The 19,545-nt window shown below is 46.2% G+C and overlaps 1 protein-coding gene across 2 annotated transcripts in view; it reads left to right on the forward strand.

Moving 5' to 3' along the window:
• Window positions 1-499: 499 nt before the first annotated feature.
• celsr1a (cadherin EGF LAG seven-pass G-type receptor 1a) overlaps window positions 500-19,545 on the forward strand; it is a 123,588-nt gene continuing 104,542 nt past the window's right edge. The window contains exon 1 of one of the 2 annotated variants that reach the window (XM_055905329.1): window positions 500-4,272. In XM_055905329.1, the coding sequence (XP_055761304.1) occupies window positions 717-4,272 (3,556 nt within the window). In that variant the 5' untranslated portion in view covers window positions 500-716. The remainder of the gene's footprint in view (window positions 4,273-19,545) is intronic. The other variant, XM_055905330.1, reaches the window with a different exon arrangement.

The raw sequence follows: 19,545 nt of genomic DNA on the forward strand, positions 1-19,545 counted from the left end.
TAACTGACCATAAATGTATATAATCCAACTCCATAATACAAATACAAACACATGGGCCAATAAGACAGTAAATTATTTGAAACTATTTATTCATAATTGATATGCAAATGTAGAGCTCTAGACTACTAACCATGACAATAGCGATTCATTTACCAAAACAGCTTAAATACCTTTTCCAATAGATGGTTGTGCGCTAATTTTCTCGGAACCCGTGACCAGACTCATCTCTAACAATGTACCATTTCCCCAGGTGACAAACTCAATACACAACTTTAATCTCTAAACATCGGGGAAAGTTTGAATGATACCAAACTAGTTTCATAACAACGTTCTAGTGGTCCTCAAACACACAATGCGCGTGTTAACAAGCTCTCTGTAATTGTTATAACAATGGTCCGAATGCGCATTCGTCAACAGCTAAGTACACTTCCGAATCTCCATGAGAAAGCCCCCCTGCGAAATTGTCCCGGTGATCCGAACACAGCAGGTTTATGCTAATCGACTCTCAGAGGAGGGGAGCGGTGGAGCCATTTTGTAGTCATTTAAAACTTGCTCGTAGATTAATGTGACTGCGCTCCGTGGATACTATGGATATAAGTGTCGTTTCCACTTTCAAACTTCACCATGAAGGATAAAAGAAAAAGGGACAGGGATAGTTAATGCTTTGGTGGAGGTGTTTCGATGAAGTTGAATGGGTTTTGTTGGAGTTTTAAACCATGGAATTACCGATGTATTGGATCTGGGTTTGTGTTCTATTCAACGTGCCCTTGCTGGGATGTTTCGAGCTACACCTTTCGGGGACGTTACAAACGGGGACCGTTTTGGCAAATTTGTCCCTGGGGCCCGGGTGGACATACAACATCGACAGGACTTTAACTCCTAAATACATTCAGAACTTTTTACAAGTGGAATGGCAAGAAGGAGCTCTCCGTATGTACCGAAAAGTGGATTGTGTGCGCTTATTGAGGAACCCGGTGCCTGTCTATATCAGGATAGGCTCGTTGACGTCTGAAAATGTTGTTTTGACACATTTCAATACATTTGTACACGGACAAGACTGTTTTATCAAATACAAGAGAAAGAGCACAGTAGGTAAACTCGACATTCACATCAATTACCTTTCCAAACTGGAAGCAACTTCCTGCTTATCCGCAGGTAATTTGCTTGTGAATGTAACAAAACTTTTGCCTGCCTTTACGCGAAATATCAATTTTTCTGCCTCATCATGTACTACTGGGAAAGACTTGAGAGCAGTTTTTAAACATGGCAATCTATTGCTGGAGGAAGACTACTGTTTGGGGCACGGAGAGCTGCGCGATGTGCATTTGCATTGTACACTGCGTGCTCTGAGTGACCGGAGCGTCCGCGTCTCCGTGCGCGTGAGGTTGCGGTTGGGGACAGTGGTTGAGGGAGAGACCCATGGGCAGTTATCATCATCACACACCATCCAGATTGTGCCTGGCAAATGGAACCACCGAAAACGGAGAAACGTGAACACACCTCCCCAGTTTCAGCTCCCCAACTACCAGGTGTCTGTTCCCGAGAATGAACCATCAGGGACCCGCGTCATCACACTAAAGGCCACTGATCCGGATGATGGAGAGGCAGGTAGAATAGAGTATGGAATGGAGGCCCTCTTTGACAGCAGATCCAACGACTTTTTTGTAATAAACCCTCAGACCGGTGCTATTACAACAGTGCAGCCTTTAGACAGAGAGGTCAAAGACACCCACGTCTTCAAAGTAATGGTGACAGACAACGGCTCCCCACGGCGCTCAGCCACGTCTTACCTCACCGTGACGGTCGGCGACACCAACGACCACGGGCCGGTGTTCGAGCAGACTGAATACCGTGTAACCATACGGGAGAATGTAGAGGTGGGCTTTGAGGTCATGACCATAAGAGCCACAGACGGGGACGCACCCTCCAACGCCAATATGGTCTATAAAATCGTCAACAGCGACGGAGTGAACGCTGGCTTTGAGATCGACCCACGCCACGGGCTAGTGAGGATCAGAGAGCGGCCCGACAGAGAGACCACGTCCCAGTACCAGCTGATCGTGGAAGCCAACGACCAGGGTAAAGACCCTGGACCCCGGAGCGCCACGGCCACCGTCAACATCTCTGTAGAGGACGAGAACGACAACTACCCCCAGTTCAGTGAGAAACGTTACGTGGTCCAAATCCCTGAGAACGTGGCCGTCAACTCTAAAGTCACTCAAGTTCAGGCCACGGACATGGACGAGGGAAACAACGCTAAGGTCCACTACAGCATCATCAGTGGCAACGTGAAGGGACAGTTCTACATCCACTCGCCCAATGGGGTCATCGATGTCATTAATCCCCTGGATTACGAGATGATCAGAGAGTATAATTTACGGATTAAAGCTCAGGATGGTGGCAGGCCTCCGTTGATCAACGGGACTGGGATGGTGGTGGTGCAGGTGGTTGACGTAAATGATAACGCTCCTATGTTCGTCAGCACGCCGTTTCAATCCACTGTGCTGGAGAATGTGGCCATTGGCTACTCAGTAATCCACATCCAGGCTATAGACGCTGATTCTGGGGACAACGCACGTCTGGAGTACCGTCTCACCGACACCTCCCCTGGTTTCCCCTTCACCATCAACAATAGCACTGGGTGGATCACGGTTGCCGCGGAGCTCGACAGGGAAACCACAGAGTTCTATACCTTCGGCATGGAAGCAAGGGATTGTGGGATACCTGTGATGTCATCCTCAGCCAGCGTGAGCATCACGGTCCTAGATGTGAACGACAACATCCCGACCTTCACAGAGAAGGTGTATTCTCTGAAGATTAATGAGGATGCTGTGGTGGGGACCAGTGTGTTGACAGTGACAGCCGTTGACAGGGATGTAAATAGCGTCGTTACCTATCAGATCTCCAGCGGAAACACCAGGAATCGTTTTGCCATCACCAGTCAGAGTGGAGGCGGGCTCATCACCTTGGCGTTACCCTTAGACTACAAACAGGAGCGCCAGTACGTCCTGACGGTAACCGCTTCGGACGGCACACGCTATGACATGGCACAGGTGTTCATCAACGTCACGGACGCCAACACGCACCGTCCCGTGTTCCAGAGCGCCAACTACCAGGTGATGATTAGCGAGGACCGGCCCGTGGGGTCCATTGTGGTCGTCATCAGCGCCACCGACGAAGACACGGGTGAAAACGCTCGCATCACGTACATCATGGAGGACAACGTCCCCCAGTTTAAGATCGACCCCGACACGGGCGCCATCACCACCCAGATGGAGATAGACTACGAGGACCAGGCGTCGTACACGCTAGCCATCATCGCCAGGGACAATGGCATTCCTCAGAAGTCCGATACGACCTATGTGGAGATAATAATCCTGGATGCCAATGACAACACACCTCAGTTCCTACGGGACATGTATCGGGGGACTGTGTTTGAGGACGCACCCGTTTACACCAGCGTGCTCCAGATATCTGCCTCCGACAGGGACTCCGGGTCCAACGGCAGGCTGAGCTACACCTTCCAGGGCGGAGATGACGGGGAGGGGGACTTCTTCATCGAGCCCTACTCTGGCATCATCAGAACAGCCAGGAAGCTAGACAGAGAGAACGTGCCTGTGTATACACTGAAGGCCTTCGCTGTGGATAAGGGGATTCCTCCTCTCAAAGCAGCAGTGGACATCCAGGTGTCAGTGCTGGATATCAACGACAATGCCCCCGTGTTCGAGAAGGACGAACTGTTTATCTACGTAGAGGAGAACAGTCCCGTCGGTTCCGTCGTGGCTCAGATCAGCGCCACCGACCCAGATGAGGGAACCAACGCTCAGATCATGTACCAGATCGTCGAGGGGAACATCCCGGAGGTCTTCAAGCTGGACATCTTCAACGGCGACCTCACCGCCCTCACGGACCTCGACTACGAGTCCAGAACCGAGTACGTTATTGTGGTCCAGGCCACGTCCGCTCCGCTCGTCAGCCGGGCCACGGTCCACATCCGTTTAGTCGACATCAATGACAACGACCCGGTTCTGCAGAACTTTGAGATTATCTTCAACAACTATGTGACCAACAAGTCCAACAGTTTCCCCTCAGGGATAATAGGGAAGGTACCTGGCCATGACCCGGACGTGTCGGATAAACTCCACTACAGTTTTGAGTCGGGGAATGAGCTGAACCTGCTAGTGCTGAATGCGGTCACGGGGGAACTAAAGCTCAGCAGAGACCTGGATAACAACAGACCTCTAGAGGCCCCCATGACTGTCTCTGTCTCAGGTAAGAGCACCTCAAATGTATACATGCAAATGGGTGATCCGCTTATTACCATGTCTTATTGTTATTGTTAACTGTAATTACCTGTCTTATTACCTAAAGGAAACGCCTTGTTCATAAATCATATTCTTCTGGACTTTTATTTAGAGGTGTAAAATAGGCCTGTTTTCCGGCTGGCAGAGTTGAATGAGTAAGCAAAATCATTTATTTAAGATGGATATGTCAGTGGTGATTTGCGTGGTCTGGAATGACCGAGAGTTGAATGAAATGAAGTGAAGAAGCATTTGAAAGTAAGCTATTTTGTTTTTTCCGCTCTTTCCAGTCGCCTGAAATGGTTTGCCGCTTGCAGAGTGGAATAAGTGTAAGAAATATATGTGCGATAGATAAAAGATATTATATCTATCGTCTGGAACTGTGTGTAGTTGACTGTGTGTTCTATTGACGCGAAGCAGAGCTTAGGCCCTAGCTGAAGTGCTGTATATGTTTAGTGGCAGTTGGAAGGTTCTACCGTTTTCTACTGTTTGTGTGATACTGTATTGTGGTGGTTGCCTGGGTTAATAAAAGGTGCTAATATACCAGGTGCCCTTGTTTTTGAACCAATGTTGTTTTTTTTCACTGCAGAAATAGAAGTGAACAGCTTACGTTGGCCCCTTTTTCACTTAGGTTAGCAGGAATGGTTAAGTGTGATGATCAAAACTGGGGCAACGTCTGTCTCACGCATTCACTCACTGAAATAGTTCTCCGTGCTTTTACGTAGCCTTAGTCAGCAGTTCGTGCGGGGTGATTTTGCTGCAATTTCGGTTAAAAACGAGGAGTCCTTTTCGCTGATTGTGTTGTACAGCCCATACAGTTTAGTGTAATAAAAGTAAGATGGGTTATCTGCATTCGTCGTTAAGTTACGCAGAAAGAATTTGTGTGAAAGACGTCCTCTTATACAGCAGTATACTTTGTTCTGTTAAATTACACATTATACTAATCCAAACACCCATAGCTCACACCCTCACAGAGACACTGTGGTGAGGTTATTTCAACTGTAATATAGAGCATTGATGTTATACAGGCCTTAGTATTGACTTGTCTCAGGCAGTAAGTGGGAGAGAGGCATCCTATCCCCCATGAGAGAATGCTGTCTTAAGTCTCTCTCTCGCTCTCTCAATCCATCTCTTTCTATTTACCAAGAATGAAACCTCTCTATGCCTTTCCTTCTCAACCTCTCTCATAATTAGTTATCTCAGTGACTTGTCTTTTTCTGTGTAACAAAAGACAGTCTGTCCAGAGGCTCGTGGTCACTAGTGGACCTTCTTTCGCATTCGCCGATAACAATTGGGACTCTTGAGAGATCTCCTTGACAATGCTGACCCCCGGCTGTCCCTCGAGGGGCACGCCTGCCCCCCTTCCATCACACCATCAGAATAATGCATCTCACACACACACACACACACACACACACACACACACACACACACACACACACACACACACACACACACACACACTCCGACCCCCAACCTCCCTCCGCACTACTCTAGAGACACCGTGATGTCAAATGTTAGGTAACCATTTCCACTGGTGCTCTGACCTCTCAACCCCAGCCCCAGGGGAGAGGAAGGGCCCTCTAGGGACAACAGGAGACCAGACTGAGACAGACACCAACAGCCTGCTCCTGGCTTCCTTTACTAATGAAACACTAGCCCTTCTCTCGCTTTCTCTGTGAGATAATGGCATGGCTCAAATTCAATTCAGAGCTTTTTGGAAGATTAGGTCCAATATTAGGAAACAAATGTTTATTACAAAAAACAATTATATTATTAGTTAAATCGGATCTCCTGGGCATAGAGATGGGCATAGTAGTGGTGGCTACTGATGTGTGAAATCGAACATTGTTTGAATTAGATATCTATCTAAGATGTCTCTTTCGGTCAGTTCACCCATTCAAACTAAGCTCTCAAAACCAGTTTTAATTGACCAAATTGTATTTCTCAAAAAACGGGGTAAGAACAGAACAGGTGTTTTATTCTACCAAACAGGAAAGGGATTGCAATTGTTTATCTAACCCTCCTGAAAGGCCAGAAGTACTCCCTGCCTGTCAGATGTCCCCCCAGAAAACGCAGGTTAACATTCTAGTCACAACACCACTCTGTCTCTCCCCTTAGAACAACACCGACGAGGAACGGTAGGGGCTGAGTGTTCCCGCTGTAGTACAATATCTCTTATCTGGCGAGCTCAACATTCAACAAGCTTTTCCCTCCGAATTTAGCTCTCTCGTTTTATTCACCGTAGTCTTCATAAAAGAAGAGCCATTGACTTGACTCTCCAACGTATCTCCTCAGGCGTCTATCTTAGATACCTACGTCTTTCTCAGGCCCAGTATAGAGAGTTCTGTCTGTGTTATATGAAGCTGTCTGTTTGTGTGGCCCTCTGGGCATAACAGACACGAGGGATGGATTGTGTTACTCTTCTGTAGGCCGACTTTGTGAGGTGTACCTTAATGATCTGGAGTGATTGGTGCTAAATCATCCTTTCCACTTGGTCCCTCTCGCTCTCTTTCTTCTTTTGGAGGTAAGGAGGGAGGGATGGAGGGAGGGAGAGCTTGCAGTGCGCCACGACACGCACCCACTCCTCCGTTCTCCTTAGGAGCCTTTAGCTAGCGTCTCCTAGGTTTGGCCCTCGACCCTACTCTGTAGGAGCCACATAGTGTTCACTCCCTATCTCTCTTTCTCTCTACAGTCTCATTTTCTCTTCCTCTTGCTCTCTCTTTCTCTCGCTTTCTCTGAAGTTTATCTCCATAGCACCCAGAAGAAGTTTACCGTTTCATGTGAGTCCCATAATCAGATTTCTGGAGGAACCCTAGAGGTTTAATTTGATTTACACGAGGACACTACTGCAGCAGCATGAATAAGATAAGAAGTAGAGATGTTTTAGTAATACAGGTAAAGGAAAGGACTAAAGTAAGGAGATGTGTGGGAAAGTGGAGAGTGTGCCCTCTGTCCAGCTGTGCCAGTGTAACCGATGTGAAATGGCTAGCTAGTTAGCGGTGGTGCGCGTTAATAGCGTTTCAATCGGTGACGTCCTTTGAGACCTTGAAGTAGTGGTTCCCCTTGCTCTGCAAGGGCCGCGGCTTTTGTGGAGCAATGGGTAACGATGCTTCGTGGGTGACTGTTGTTGATATGTGCAGAGGGTCCCTGGTTCGCGCCCGGGTCGGGGCGAGGGGACGGACTAAAGTTATACTGTTACACCAGTGTGTATCCCAGCCCTGCCTGTCACAATACTACCACTGCTGCCACTGACTGCATTCAACCAGCTGCAACAGAGAGGTAGAGCGAGAGGGGTTATTGGTGTGGCTGGGCTCCTTCCTGTGTCTACACACAACCTCTGACCCCTGACTCTGATGGATGTCCTAACAATGTCCGGAGAGGCTGGTAGAGATGAATCACTACCTATACAGGTGCTGCCGAGAGCAACATTGGCCTGGTCCCAGATCTGTTTGTGCTGTACTGTCAACTCCTTGGGATCATAAGTGTTGGCTATACAGCACACACCGATCTTGGACCAGGCTTTTGTTTAGAATGAAGATAAGACACATGACAGATTGGATCTGTGGCTTCGGAGATTGATGGATTTGTTGACATTTCGTGTGATTTAAATCATCCCCTACTCCTAGACCAGGTTTTGTTTACATGTTTATGCGCGTGATGTGGTGGTATATTAGTCTTGGCACTGAAAGTAACTGATATTAGCACAGCAACTCCCTGGTCATTCCTAAGACATTACAACCTCCTCTCTCGTCCTCCCTTCCCTCTATCGCTCTCTATAATCTCTCTCTCCCTCTCTCTCTATCACGCTCTATAATCTCTCTATTGCGCTCTACAATATCTCTCTCTCTTTCTCTCTCCCTATCTCTCTATCGCGCTCTATAATCTCTCTATTGCGCTCTACAATCTCTCTCTCTCTCTCTCTCCCTATCTCTCTCTCTATCGCGCTCTATAATCTCTCTATTGCGCTCTACAATATCTCTCTCTCTCTCCCTATCTCTCTATCGCGCTCTATAATCTCTCTATTGCGCTCTACAATATCTCTCTCTCTATCGCGCTCTATAATCTCTCTATCGTGCTCTACTCTCTCTCTTTCTCTCTCTATCGCGCTCTATAATCTCTCTATCGCGCTCTATAATCTCTCTATCGCGCTCTATAATCTCTCTATTGCGCTCTACAATATCTCTCTCTCTATCGCGCTCTATAATCTCTCTATCGTGCTCTACTCTCTCTCTTTCTCTCTCTATCGCGCTCTATAATCTCTCTATCGCGCTCTATAATCTCTCTATCGCGCTCTATAATCTCTCTAGCGCGCTCTATAATCTCTCTAGCGCGCTCTATAATCTCTCTAGCGCGCTCTATAATCTCTCTAGCGCGCTCTATAATCTCTCTAGCGCGCTCCTCTCTCTCTAGCGCGCTCCTCTCTCTCTCTCTCTCTCTCGCTCTCGCTCTCGCTCTCGCAGTGCATGCTGGGAGTTTGAGTGTTTGGTGTAGAGGGCTCTGTCCTATCCTCTTTTCTTGAATCTGTTCTTGGTCTTTCTTTCTATTTTCTATGGTGGAGGGTTAATGCACTATTTGTTTTAGCGGGATCCACAGTTTTTTTCAAAGTTAGGGTGGAAGAGGACTGAGTTAATTTCCTGGGGTTTGGAAGGTGTGGTGTGCGCGATGGCTTCTTAGCCTAGCGCGGAGGAGACGCTGTCGATACGGCATGGATTCAGGTGTGTTTCTGAGAACGGAGTTAAAGTGGAGGAGGTTCTGCTCGTGGTCGATGAACAGGAAGGAGCTGAATTTATACATTCCGCTTCCAGAATGAACAAAGCTGTGGTTGTGTTCATGAAAAGAGCAAATTTGGTTGGTAGGCTAATTGCTAGTGAAATATTTGTAAGGGGTGTGTTGGTGTCAATTTTGCCTCTTTCTTCCCTTTTGACAAGGGTGGTAGTTGCAAATTTGCCTCTGTTTATTACGGATGGTCCAATCAGGAAAGAGCTATGTCGTTTTGGTAAGTTTGCTAGCGGTTTCCGTGTCAGCAGGTTTTCAGGCAGATGCCGTTAAGCACGTTGTTTCGTTACAGAGGCAAATGTGTATGTTCCAGAATAACAATGAGCAACAGTTAAATGTGCATTTTAAAGTGAGGCATGGGGAGGGGCTCTATGCAGGGTTTGCCAGCACAGATAGTCTATGGTGTTTTGAGTGTAGGGATTTTGGGCATAAGAGCTTTGCGTGACCACATAAAGGCCGTAGACAAGGTGAGGGCACAAGCGCCAGTGGGGGAAATCGAGGTCAACACGCAGGGGAGCAATGAGATACAGAGGCTGGGCCTAGTCATGCTATAGATGGTGGTGTAGATGAGGCTGGGCCTAGTCATGCTATAGATGGTGGTGTAGATGAGGCTGGGCCTAGTCATGCTATAGATGGTGGTGTAGATGAGGCTGGGCCTAGTCATGCTATAGATGGTGGTGTAGATGAGGCTGGGCCTAGTCATGCTATAGATGGTGGGGTAGATGAGGCTGGGCCTAGTCATGCTATAGATGGTGGTGAAGATGAGGCTGGGCCTAGTCATGCCAGGGATGGTGGTGTAGATGAGGCTGGGCCTAGTCATGCTATAGATGGTGGGGTAGATGAGGCTGGGCCTAGTCATGCTATAGATGGTGGGGTAGATGAGGCTGGGCCTAGTCATGCCAGGGATGGTGGTGTAGATGAGGCTGGGCCTAGTCATGCTATAGATGGTGGGGTAGATGAGGCTGGGCCTAGTCATGCCAGGGATGGTGGTGTAGATGAGTCTGGTCCTAGTCATGCTATAGATGGTGGTGTAGATGAGGCTGGGCCTAGTCATGCTATAGATGGTGGTGTAGATGAGGCTGGGCCTAGTCATGCTATAGATGGTGGTGTAGATGAGGCTGGGCCTAGTCATGCTATAGATGGTGGGGTAGATGAGGCTGGGCCTAGTCATGCTATAGATGGTGGTGTAGATGAGGCTGGGTCTAGTCAGGTTATAGATGGTGGTGTAGATGAGGCTGGGTCTAGTCAGGTTATGGATGGTGGTGTAGATGAGGCTGGGTCTAGTCAGGTTATGGATGGTGGTGTAGATGAGGCTGGGTCTAGTCATGCTATAGATGGTGGTGTAGATGAGGCTGGGTCTAGTCAGGTTATGGATGGTGGTGTAGATGAGGCTGGGTCTAGTCATGCTATAGATGGTGGTGTAGATGAGGCTGGGTCTAGTTGGCAAGACTGGCCAGGTGGAAGTGGCTCCTGTCCCAAGTGTCATATAGAGGGAGGGTGCTGATAATCAACAACCTGGTGGCATCTTCCCTGTGGCATAAACTGGCTGTCCTGGTTGGCACGGGTTGAACCGGGAGTCGGGCAGGGGTGTCCTTTCTGTGTTATGAGAGAAACTGTGATTCATGTGTTTTCTGTGTGCGCCAGGTTAATGCCATTAATGTCTCTGTTGGAACGTCCGTGCGAGAGGTTGGGGGTGGTTTTTACTGTTGGGATGTTTATAATGGGGTACAGGTATTCAAATAAGGGAAAGGCCAAATGTGTTTTGTTGAATTTTCTGTTTGCTCAGGCAAAGTTAGCTATTTGGATAACAAGGAAGAACAGGGGTCAAAGGTGGGGGGATAACAGACCATTTTCTAGTGTTTAATGGGATGGTCTCTGCGCACCTTAGGTTATAATTTGAGTTCAATAAAAGAAAAAAGTGTGCAGATGTTTCAGGAGATATGGTGTGTTGGGGGGGGCTGTCTGTACAGCTGGGGAAGATGTTTCAGGAGATATGGTGTGTTGGGGGGGGCTGTCTGTACAGCTGGGGAAGATGTTTCAGGAGATATGGTGTGTTGGGGGGGGCTGTCTGTACAGCTGGGGAAGATGTTTCAGGAGATATGGTGTGTTGGGGGGGGGCTGTCTGTACAGCTGGGGAAGATGTTTCAGGAGATATGGTGTGTTGGGGGGGCTGTCTGTACAGCTGGGGAAGATGTTTCAGGAGATATGGTGTGTTGGGGGGGCTGTCTGTACAGCTGGGGAAGATGTTTCAGGAGATATGGTGTGTTGGGGGGGCTGTCTGTACAGCTGGGGAAGATGTTTCAGGAGATATGGTGTGTTGGGGGGGCTGTCTGTACAGCTGGGGAAGATGTTTTGGATATACGGTTGTAGAAGTTTAGTTTCTTTTGGTTATTGTGATATGTTTTGTATCATGTGGCAGAGGGAAAGTTGAGTGTGGTACATGTATGCAGTACAGAATATATTTTGGTGTTTTATTTTAAGGGGGGGGGTGGTGAGGTTTTAATGAAATGAGAATGTTTCATTAAAGAAAGACAAAAAGTCTCCTCTCTCTCTCTCTCTCTCTTGGTTTGGAGGCTATGTCTGTCCTTGTTGTCTATAGAAACTGTTATTAGATTACAGGAACAGTCTGGGTCTCACACACACAAGCACATTGCTCTGAAACTCGCAGACTTTGAACAAAACTTCAGGCTATGCCTAGAATCCCTACAGCAGCCAAGGGAAGAAGTAAAGCTCCCCATAACTCACTGGTTGGAACCAAGCCAGGAGTATTTCAATCCTTGTATTTCATCGTTACAATATTACATTTGATTATCTTAAACAGAACCAAACTAGTACGATGCATTCGGATAGTATTCAGACCCCTTTTTCCACATTTTGTTACGTTACAGCCTTATTATAAAATTGATTAAATCGTTTTTTCCTCATCAATCTACACACAATAACCCATAATGACAAAGCAAAAACATATGTAAATATCACATTTACATAAGTATTCAGAGGATCTCTCTGTACTTTGCTCCGTTCATCTTTCCCTCGATCCTGACTAGTCTCCCAGTCCCGACCGCTGAAAAACATCCCCACAGCATGATGCTGCCACCACTATGCTTCATAATGGGGTTGGTGCCAGGTTTCCTCCAGACGTGACGCTTGGCATTCAGGCCAAAGAGTTCAATCTTGCTTTTATCAGACCAGAGATCCTTGTTTCTCATGGTCTGAGTCCTTTAGGTGCAATTTGGCAAACTCCAAGCGGGCTGTAATGTGCCTTTTACTGAGGAGTGGCTTCCGTCTGGCCACTCTACCATAAAGGCCTGATTGGTGGAGTGCTGCAGAGATGGTTGTCCTTCTGGTGGTTGTCCCATCTCCACAGAGGAACTCTGGAGCTCTGTCAGATTGACCAATGGGTTCTTGGTCACCTCCCTGACCAAGGCCCTTATCCCCCGATTGCTCAGTTTGGCCGAGCGGCCAGCTCTAGGAAGAGTCTTGGTGGTTCCAAACTTCTTCCATTTAAGAATGATGGATGCCACTATTTTCCTGGGGACCTTCAATGCTGCAGAAAAATGTTGGTAACCTTCTCCAGATCTGTGCCTCGACACAATCCTGTGTCAGGTCTACGGACAATTCCTTCGACCTCATGGCTTAGTTTTTGCTCTGACATGCACTTTCAACTGTGGGATCTTATATAGAGAAATGTGGGCCTTTCCAAATCATGTCCAATCAATTGAATTTACCACAGGTGGACTCCAGTCAAGCTGTAGAAACATCTCAAGGATGATCAATGGGATCATGGTGCACCTGAGCTCAATTTCGAGTCTCATAGGAAAGAGTCTGAATACTTACAGTTGAAGTCGGAAGTTTACATACACCTTAGCCAAATACATTTAAACTCAATTCCTGACATTAAATCCTAGTAAACATTCCCTGTCTTTGGTAAATTAGGATCACCACTTTATTTTAAGAATGTGAAATGTCAGAATAATAGAGTGATTTATTTCAGCTTTTTCTTTCATCACCTTCCCGGTGGGTCAGAAGTTTACATACACTCAATTAGTATTTGGCAGCATTGACTTTAAATTGTTCAACTTGTGTCAAACGTTTCGGGTAGCCTTCCACAAGCTTCCAACAATAAGTTGGGTGAATTTTGGCCCATTCCTCCTGACAGAGCTGGTGTAACTGAGTCAGGTTTGTAGGCCTCCTTGCTCGCACACGCTTTTTCAGTTCTGACCACAAATTTTATATGGGTGTGATGTCAGGGGTTTGTGATGGTCACTTCAATACCATGACTTTATTGTTCTTAAGCCATTTTGCCACAACTTTGGAAGTATGCTTGGGGTCATTGTCCATTTAGAAGACCCATTTGTGACCAAGCTTGAACTTCCTGACTGATGTCTCGAGATGTTGCTTCAACATATCCACATAATTTTCCTGCCTCATGATGCCATCTATTTTGTGAAGTGCACCAGTCCCTCCTGCAGCAAAGCACCCCCACAACATGATGCTGCCACCCCCGTGCCTCACGGTTGGGATGGTGTTCTTCAGCTTGCAAGTCTCCCCCTTTTTCCTCCAAACATAACAATGGTCATTATGGCCAAACAGTTCTATTTATGTTTTATCAGACCAGAGGATATTTCTCCAAAACTTTGTTCCCATGTGCAGTTGCAAACCGTTGTCTGGCTTTTTTATGGCGGTTTTGGAGCAGTGGCTTCTTCCTTAATGAGCCTCCATTCCGGTTATGTCGATATAGGACTCGTTTTACTGTGGATATAGATACTTTTGTAACTGTTTTCTCCAGCAACTTCACAAGGTCCTTTGCTGTTATTTTGGCATTGATTTGCACTCTTCGCACCAAAGTACGTTCATCTCTAGGAGACAGAACGCGTCTCCATCCTGCGCGGTATGGCAGCTGACGTGGTCCCATGGTGTTTATACTTGCGCACTATTGTTTGTTCAGATGAACGTGGTACCTGGCATTTGGAAATTTCTTCCAAAGATGAACCAAACTTGTTGAGGTCTACAATTGTTTCTGAGGTCTTGGCTGATTTATTTATATTTTCCCATGATGTCAAGCAAAGAGGCACTGAGTTTGAAGGTAGGCCTTGAAATACATCCACAGGTACACCTCTAATTGACTCAAATGCTGTCAAATTAGCCTATCAGAAGCTTCTAAAGCCTTGACATAATTTTCTGGAATTTTTCAAGCTGTTTAAAGGCACAGTCAACTTAGTGTATGTAAACTTCTGACCCACTGGAATTGTGATACAGTGAATTTAAGTGAAAAAATCTGTCTCTAAACAATTGTTGGAAAAATTACCTCTGTCATGCACAAAGTAGATATCCTAACAGACTTGCCAAAACTATAGTTTGTTAACAAGACATTTGTGGAGTGGTTGAAAAACAAGTTTTAATGACTCTAACCTAAATGTATGTAATCTTCTGACTTCAACTGTATGTAAATAAGGTGTTTCTGAGTTTTTAGTTGCTAAAATTGCTAAATTCCTGTTTTCGCTTTTTCATTATTTGGTATTGAGTGTAGATTGATGAGAAAAAAAGAATTGATCCCATTTTAGAATAAGGCTGTAACATAACAAAATGTGGAAAAAGTCACATGGTCTGAATACTTTCCAAATGCGCTATATCTAGTATACATTGACAGCTTCCGAGAAGAAATGAAATCTTTTTATTTGTATATTGCATTTTTCTTCTTCTGACACGGCATTTATATTGCGTTTCTTCTCTTGTTTCACATGTAATGCAGCCAAGCTAAGTTGGTTTGTTCAATACACTTCAACACTCTATAGATAGCCTCGGATTCCCCTGTAGTAATTCCATGACTTTAGGCTTGACCCCACCCTAGGCTTCTCTGTTCTCCTACAACAGAAGAGACAGAGGGAGAAAGAGAAGAGAGGACTGCGATTCGTGAAACAGCAATTAAGCTGAAACAACAGTCTGAACTGGGTAAGCTGTGTCTCTCTCCCTGTCCAATGAGCGGGAAAGGAATTTGATTCATGTTTAATCTTGCACACTCACTCACTCGGGTGGGTGGTGTGCGTGTGTGTTTCTGTCATTGGTGCGTGTCGAGGTGACTGAGATTGTTGGAGGCTAGACTCAGAAACGTGTGGATGTGGTATAAGCCTAGTTCTGAAGGAGGACAGGAAAGGGGGAAGGATAGGAAAAGAGAGGAGAATCTGAGAAAGGGCTATCTAGGGACACTGCAGGAACACAAATTCCCTCAATCACCTCATACAGCTAGTTTTGATTTATCGCCGGCATTCATTTATACCCTAATACCCTTTGATTAGTGCACAGGCAATTCATTATAAAGATAGAGGGATTTTCCTGGCGTCTTATCTTCTCTGGTATTTCAGCAACGCTCATTGGTTTCTCTGTGCGTGTCTGGTCTTTACATGTACAGTAGCCAGCCAGTGCTAGCCGCAGGGCTGTATCAGCATTTTCCAACCCTTAGGGCCCAGTGGACCAGCAGAGAGGTATGCCCAGTGTTTGTGTGTGTGTGTGTGTGTGGGCTAGGAGTTTGAAGTGGAACTAGTACTACCAGGGGATCAGGCTCGGCCACATCTCTGTGTCCATCTCCGCAACCGGACATCTGGGTGCCTGTTTAATGGTCATTTAAATCCTTCTGCCGTTTTGCTAGGATAATAATCCCAGAGTGTAGCTTTAAAGGGTCTCGACAGATGGTAAATTACAGGCCTAGGACTAAAGGTGATCTATAGTCAGGTCCTGTCTGGTTAGGACATCACTACCCTCAGGGCAAGCAACGCTGGTATGGATTCCATGCAGTCTAGCTATGGATGGAGTGCCTAACAGAATATGCAGGCTAGGAATGTTTTATTACCACTACTTTTACACTTTTGACAGTGAAGTTTTAGTTTGTAATCAATTAAATTAGATCTATTCAATCAAATGTATTCATAAAGGCCTTCTTACATCAGCTGATGTCACAAAGTGCTGTATAGAAACCCAGCCTAAAACCCCAAACGGCAAGCAATGCAGGTGTAGAAGCACAATGGCTAGGAAAAACTCCCTAGAAAGGGCAAAACCTAGGAAGAAACCTAGAGAGGAACCGGGCTATGAGGGGTGGCCAGTCCTCTTCTGGCTGTGCCGGGTGGAGATTATAACAGAACATGGCCAAGATGTTCAAATGTTCATAGCTGACCAGCAGGCTCAAATAATAATAATCACAGTGGTTGTCGAGGGTGCAACAGGTCAGCACCTCAGGAGTTAAATGTCAGTTGGCTTTTCATAGCCGATCATTAAGAGTATCTCTACCGCTCCTGCTGTCTCTAGAGAGTTGAAAACAGCAGGTCTGGGACAGGAAGCACGTCCGGTGGACAGGTCAGGGTTCCATAGCTGCAGGCAGAACAGTTGAAACTGGAGCAGAAGCACGACCAGGTGGCCTGTGGACAGCAAGGAGTCATCAGGCCAGGTAGTCCTGAGGCATGGTCCTAGGGCTCAAGTCCTTGGAGAGAGAGAGAAAGAGAGAGAGAATTAGAGAAAGCATACTTAAATTCACACAGGACACCGGATAAGACAGGAGAAATACTCCCGATATAACAGACTGACCCTAGCCCCCCGAGACACAAACTACTGCAGCATAAATACTGGAGGCTGAGACAGGAGGGGTCGGGAGACACTGTGGCCCTGTCTGACGATAGCCCCGGACAGTGCCAAACAGGCACGATATAACCCCACCCACTTTGCCAAAACACAACTCCCACACCACTAGAGAGTTTTCTTCAACCACCAACTTACCATCCTGAGACAAGGCCGAGTATATCCCACAAAGATCTCCGCCACGGCACAACCCAAGGGGGGGCGCCAACCCAGACAGGAAGATCACGTCAGTTACTCAACCCACTCAAGTGACACACCCCTCCTAGGGACGGCATGAAAGAGCACCAGTAAGCCAGTGACTCAGCCCCCGTAATAGGGTTAGAGGCAGAGAATCCCAGTGGAGAGAGGGGAACCGGCCAGGCAGAGACAGCAAGGGCGGTTTCGTTGCTCCAGTGCCTTGCCGTGCACCTTCACACTCCTGGGCCAGACTACACTCAATCATATGACCCACTGAAGAGATGAGTCTTCAGTAAAGACTTAAAGGTTGAGACCGAGTCTGCGTCTCTCACATGGATAGGCAGACCATTCCATAAAAATGGAGATCTATAGGAGAAATCCCTGCCTCCAGCTGTTTGCTTAGAAATTCTAGGGACAGTAAGGAGGCCTGCGTCTTGTGACCGTAGCGTACGTGTAGGTATGTACGGCATGACCAACTCGGAAAGATAGGTAGGAGCAAGCCCATGTAATGCTTTGTAGGTTAGCAGTAAAAGCTTGAAATCAACCCTTGCCTTAACAGGAAGCCAGTGTAGGGAGGCTAGCACTGGAGTAATATGATAAAAAATGTTGGTTCTAGTCAAGATTCTAGCAGCCGTGTTTAACACTAACTGAAGTTTATTTAGTGCTTTATCTGGGTAGCCGGAAAGTAGAGCATTGCAGTAGTCTAACCTAGAAGTGACAAAAGCATTCATGTTCCGTAGCGGGTTTTGATTGGAAGTAAGTCCAGAGGTATGTTTGATTTCAAAACATTTCTGAGTGGATTTGAAGAGATTGATATTGCATATGGGTTAGGTATTACCTGTTGTGTTAGAAACTGGACCCCTGCATAAAGAGATTTATTGTGCCCACTCCAGAAAGTATTCACACCCCTTGACTTTTTCCACATTTTGTTGTGCTACAGCCTGAATTTAAAATGGGTTAAATAGAGATTTTGTGTCACTGGCCTACACACAACACCCCATAATGTTAAAGAGGAATTATGTTTTTAGAATTGTTTACAAATGAATAAAAAATGAAGGGCTGAAATGTCTTGAGTCAATAAGTATTCAACCCTTTTGTTATGGCGAGTCTAAATAAGTTCAAGGGTAAAAATGTGCTTAACAAGTCACATAATAAGTTGCATGGACTCACTATATGTGCATTGATAGTGTTAAAATGATTTTTAACTACTTCATCTCTGTACCCCACTAGGGCTGACCCCAATTAGTCGACCGGTCGATTGTTTGGTCTTAGGCTGTTGGTCGACCGAGATTGTTTTAGTCGAGCAGTAACAAATATATATATATATAATTTATTTATTTGCGCCTATCTCAGTGAACTAATTCATTGTGGAGGCCTAGACTAAAAGCCAATTTAAACCATGGGGAGGGTGTGACGCAATTGCAGAGCCTACTGAGGCATGCAGAGGCCAAATCCAGCTCAACTCCCGCATCGCCGTGTGCCTCCCAAATTTTGTAACAATGCGTAGGGCTCTGTATATCTCTGCATTTACACGATTGGTTGACGGTAGGTACATCCTGTAGAAAACACAGTCTCACTTCCTTGACACAATCTCTGCACTGCTCCACCAAGCCCAAGAAGTGTGAATGCCCTGACTTCTGCTGAGGCCGTATCACCATAAATGCTGCATGGCCAATGCAGACGTCGGATTGACCATGCGCCCAGATGCACAATGCACTTCTCTCTCCAGAATGCACTCCCTCCCGCCAATTTGTGCACATTCATTGTTTCATTGTGTGAATTGTTTGCGTTTTGATTGTTAGTGTATATCAATTCCCCATTACATACATCACCAGGAGTACATTTACCGTTAATTCCTATCATTTACAATCTACAATGTTTGTTACTTTGGTTACGGTCATTTCTCTTAATGCGTTCAATATTATTATCCCAGTCTTCCCATTATCATTGTCGGAGTGGACACGTAGTTTGCAGAGTGCACAACCTGTGTTACACTTGAGAGAAACACGTTTTGGTTTATTTCATTCCATTTACGAGTTGTGTCAATCTAGTCATCGTCTTTTGTTTGGAGCGCTCATGTCAATGTTGAATAAGGACGCGCACACATAGAAGTATGCCTATGGGCTATCTAGCCTGCGCACAAATGTAGGCTTATAAATGTGCCCATTTGGGGATCTGATAGTATTTCTGATTGGCTTAACGCATCACCATTAATGACCTGTGGAGCTTCTCAAAGGAAAGTTTTCTTCACCTCAAACAGCCGGCAAACAAAGTCTGTTTTTACATCCATTGAGAATGACAATAGTTCCTCAATGTGTTTTGAAAAATTCTTTCCAGCTTTCTCCCTTTCGAAAGGGAAAAATGTCCTGCTCTGATCCAGTGGAAACGTCATAAAAGAGGCCTACCCGATAACTTCTTATCAGTTCCACAATACTTTTGAGTTAATATTCTATAAGAGGAACAGGAGCTCAAGCAGTAGTAAATCTGAGGTGCTTGTACTCAGATCCGGTGAGCTCCAACCCAAGTCAGCACTGCATCTTGTCCCTTGTGCAAATAGCCTAGAGCTGTGTCTGTCCCGAGCTCACTGGTGCGGGAAACTGAGGGCCCAGAATATTTTATTCCATGTTACAAGTTTGCTAGCGCAACCTTCACCGGACCCAAG

The sequence above is a fragment of the Salvelinus fontinalis genome, chromosome 39, assembly GCF_029448725.1.
Source record: "Salvelinus fontinalis isolate EN_2023a chromosome 39, ASM2944872v1, whole genome shotgun sequence".
NCBI lineage: Eukaryota > Metazoa > Chordata > Actinopteri > Salmoniformes > Salmonidae > Salvelinus > Salvelinus fontinalis.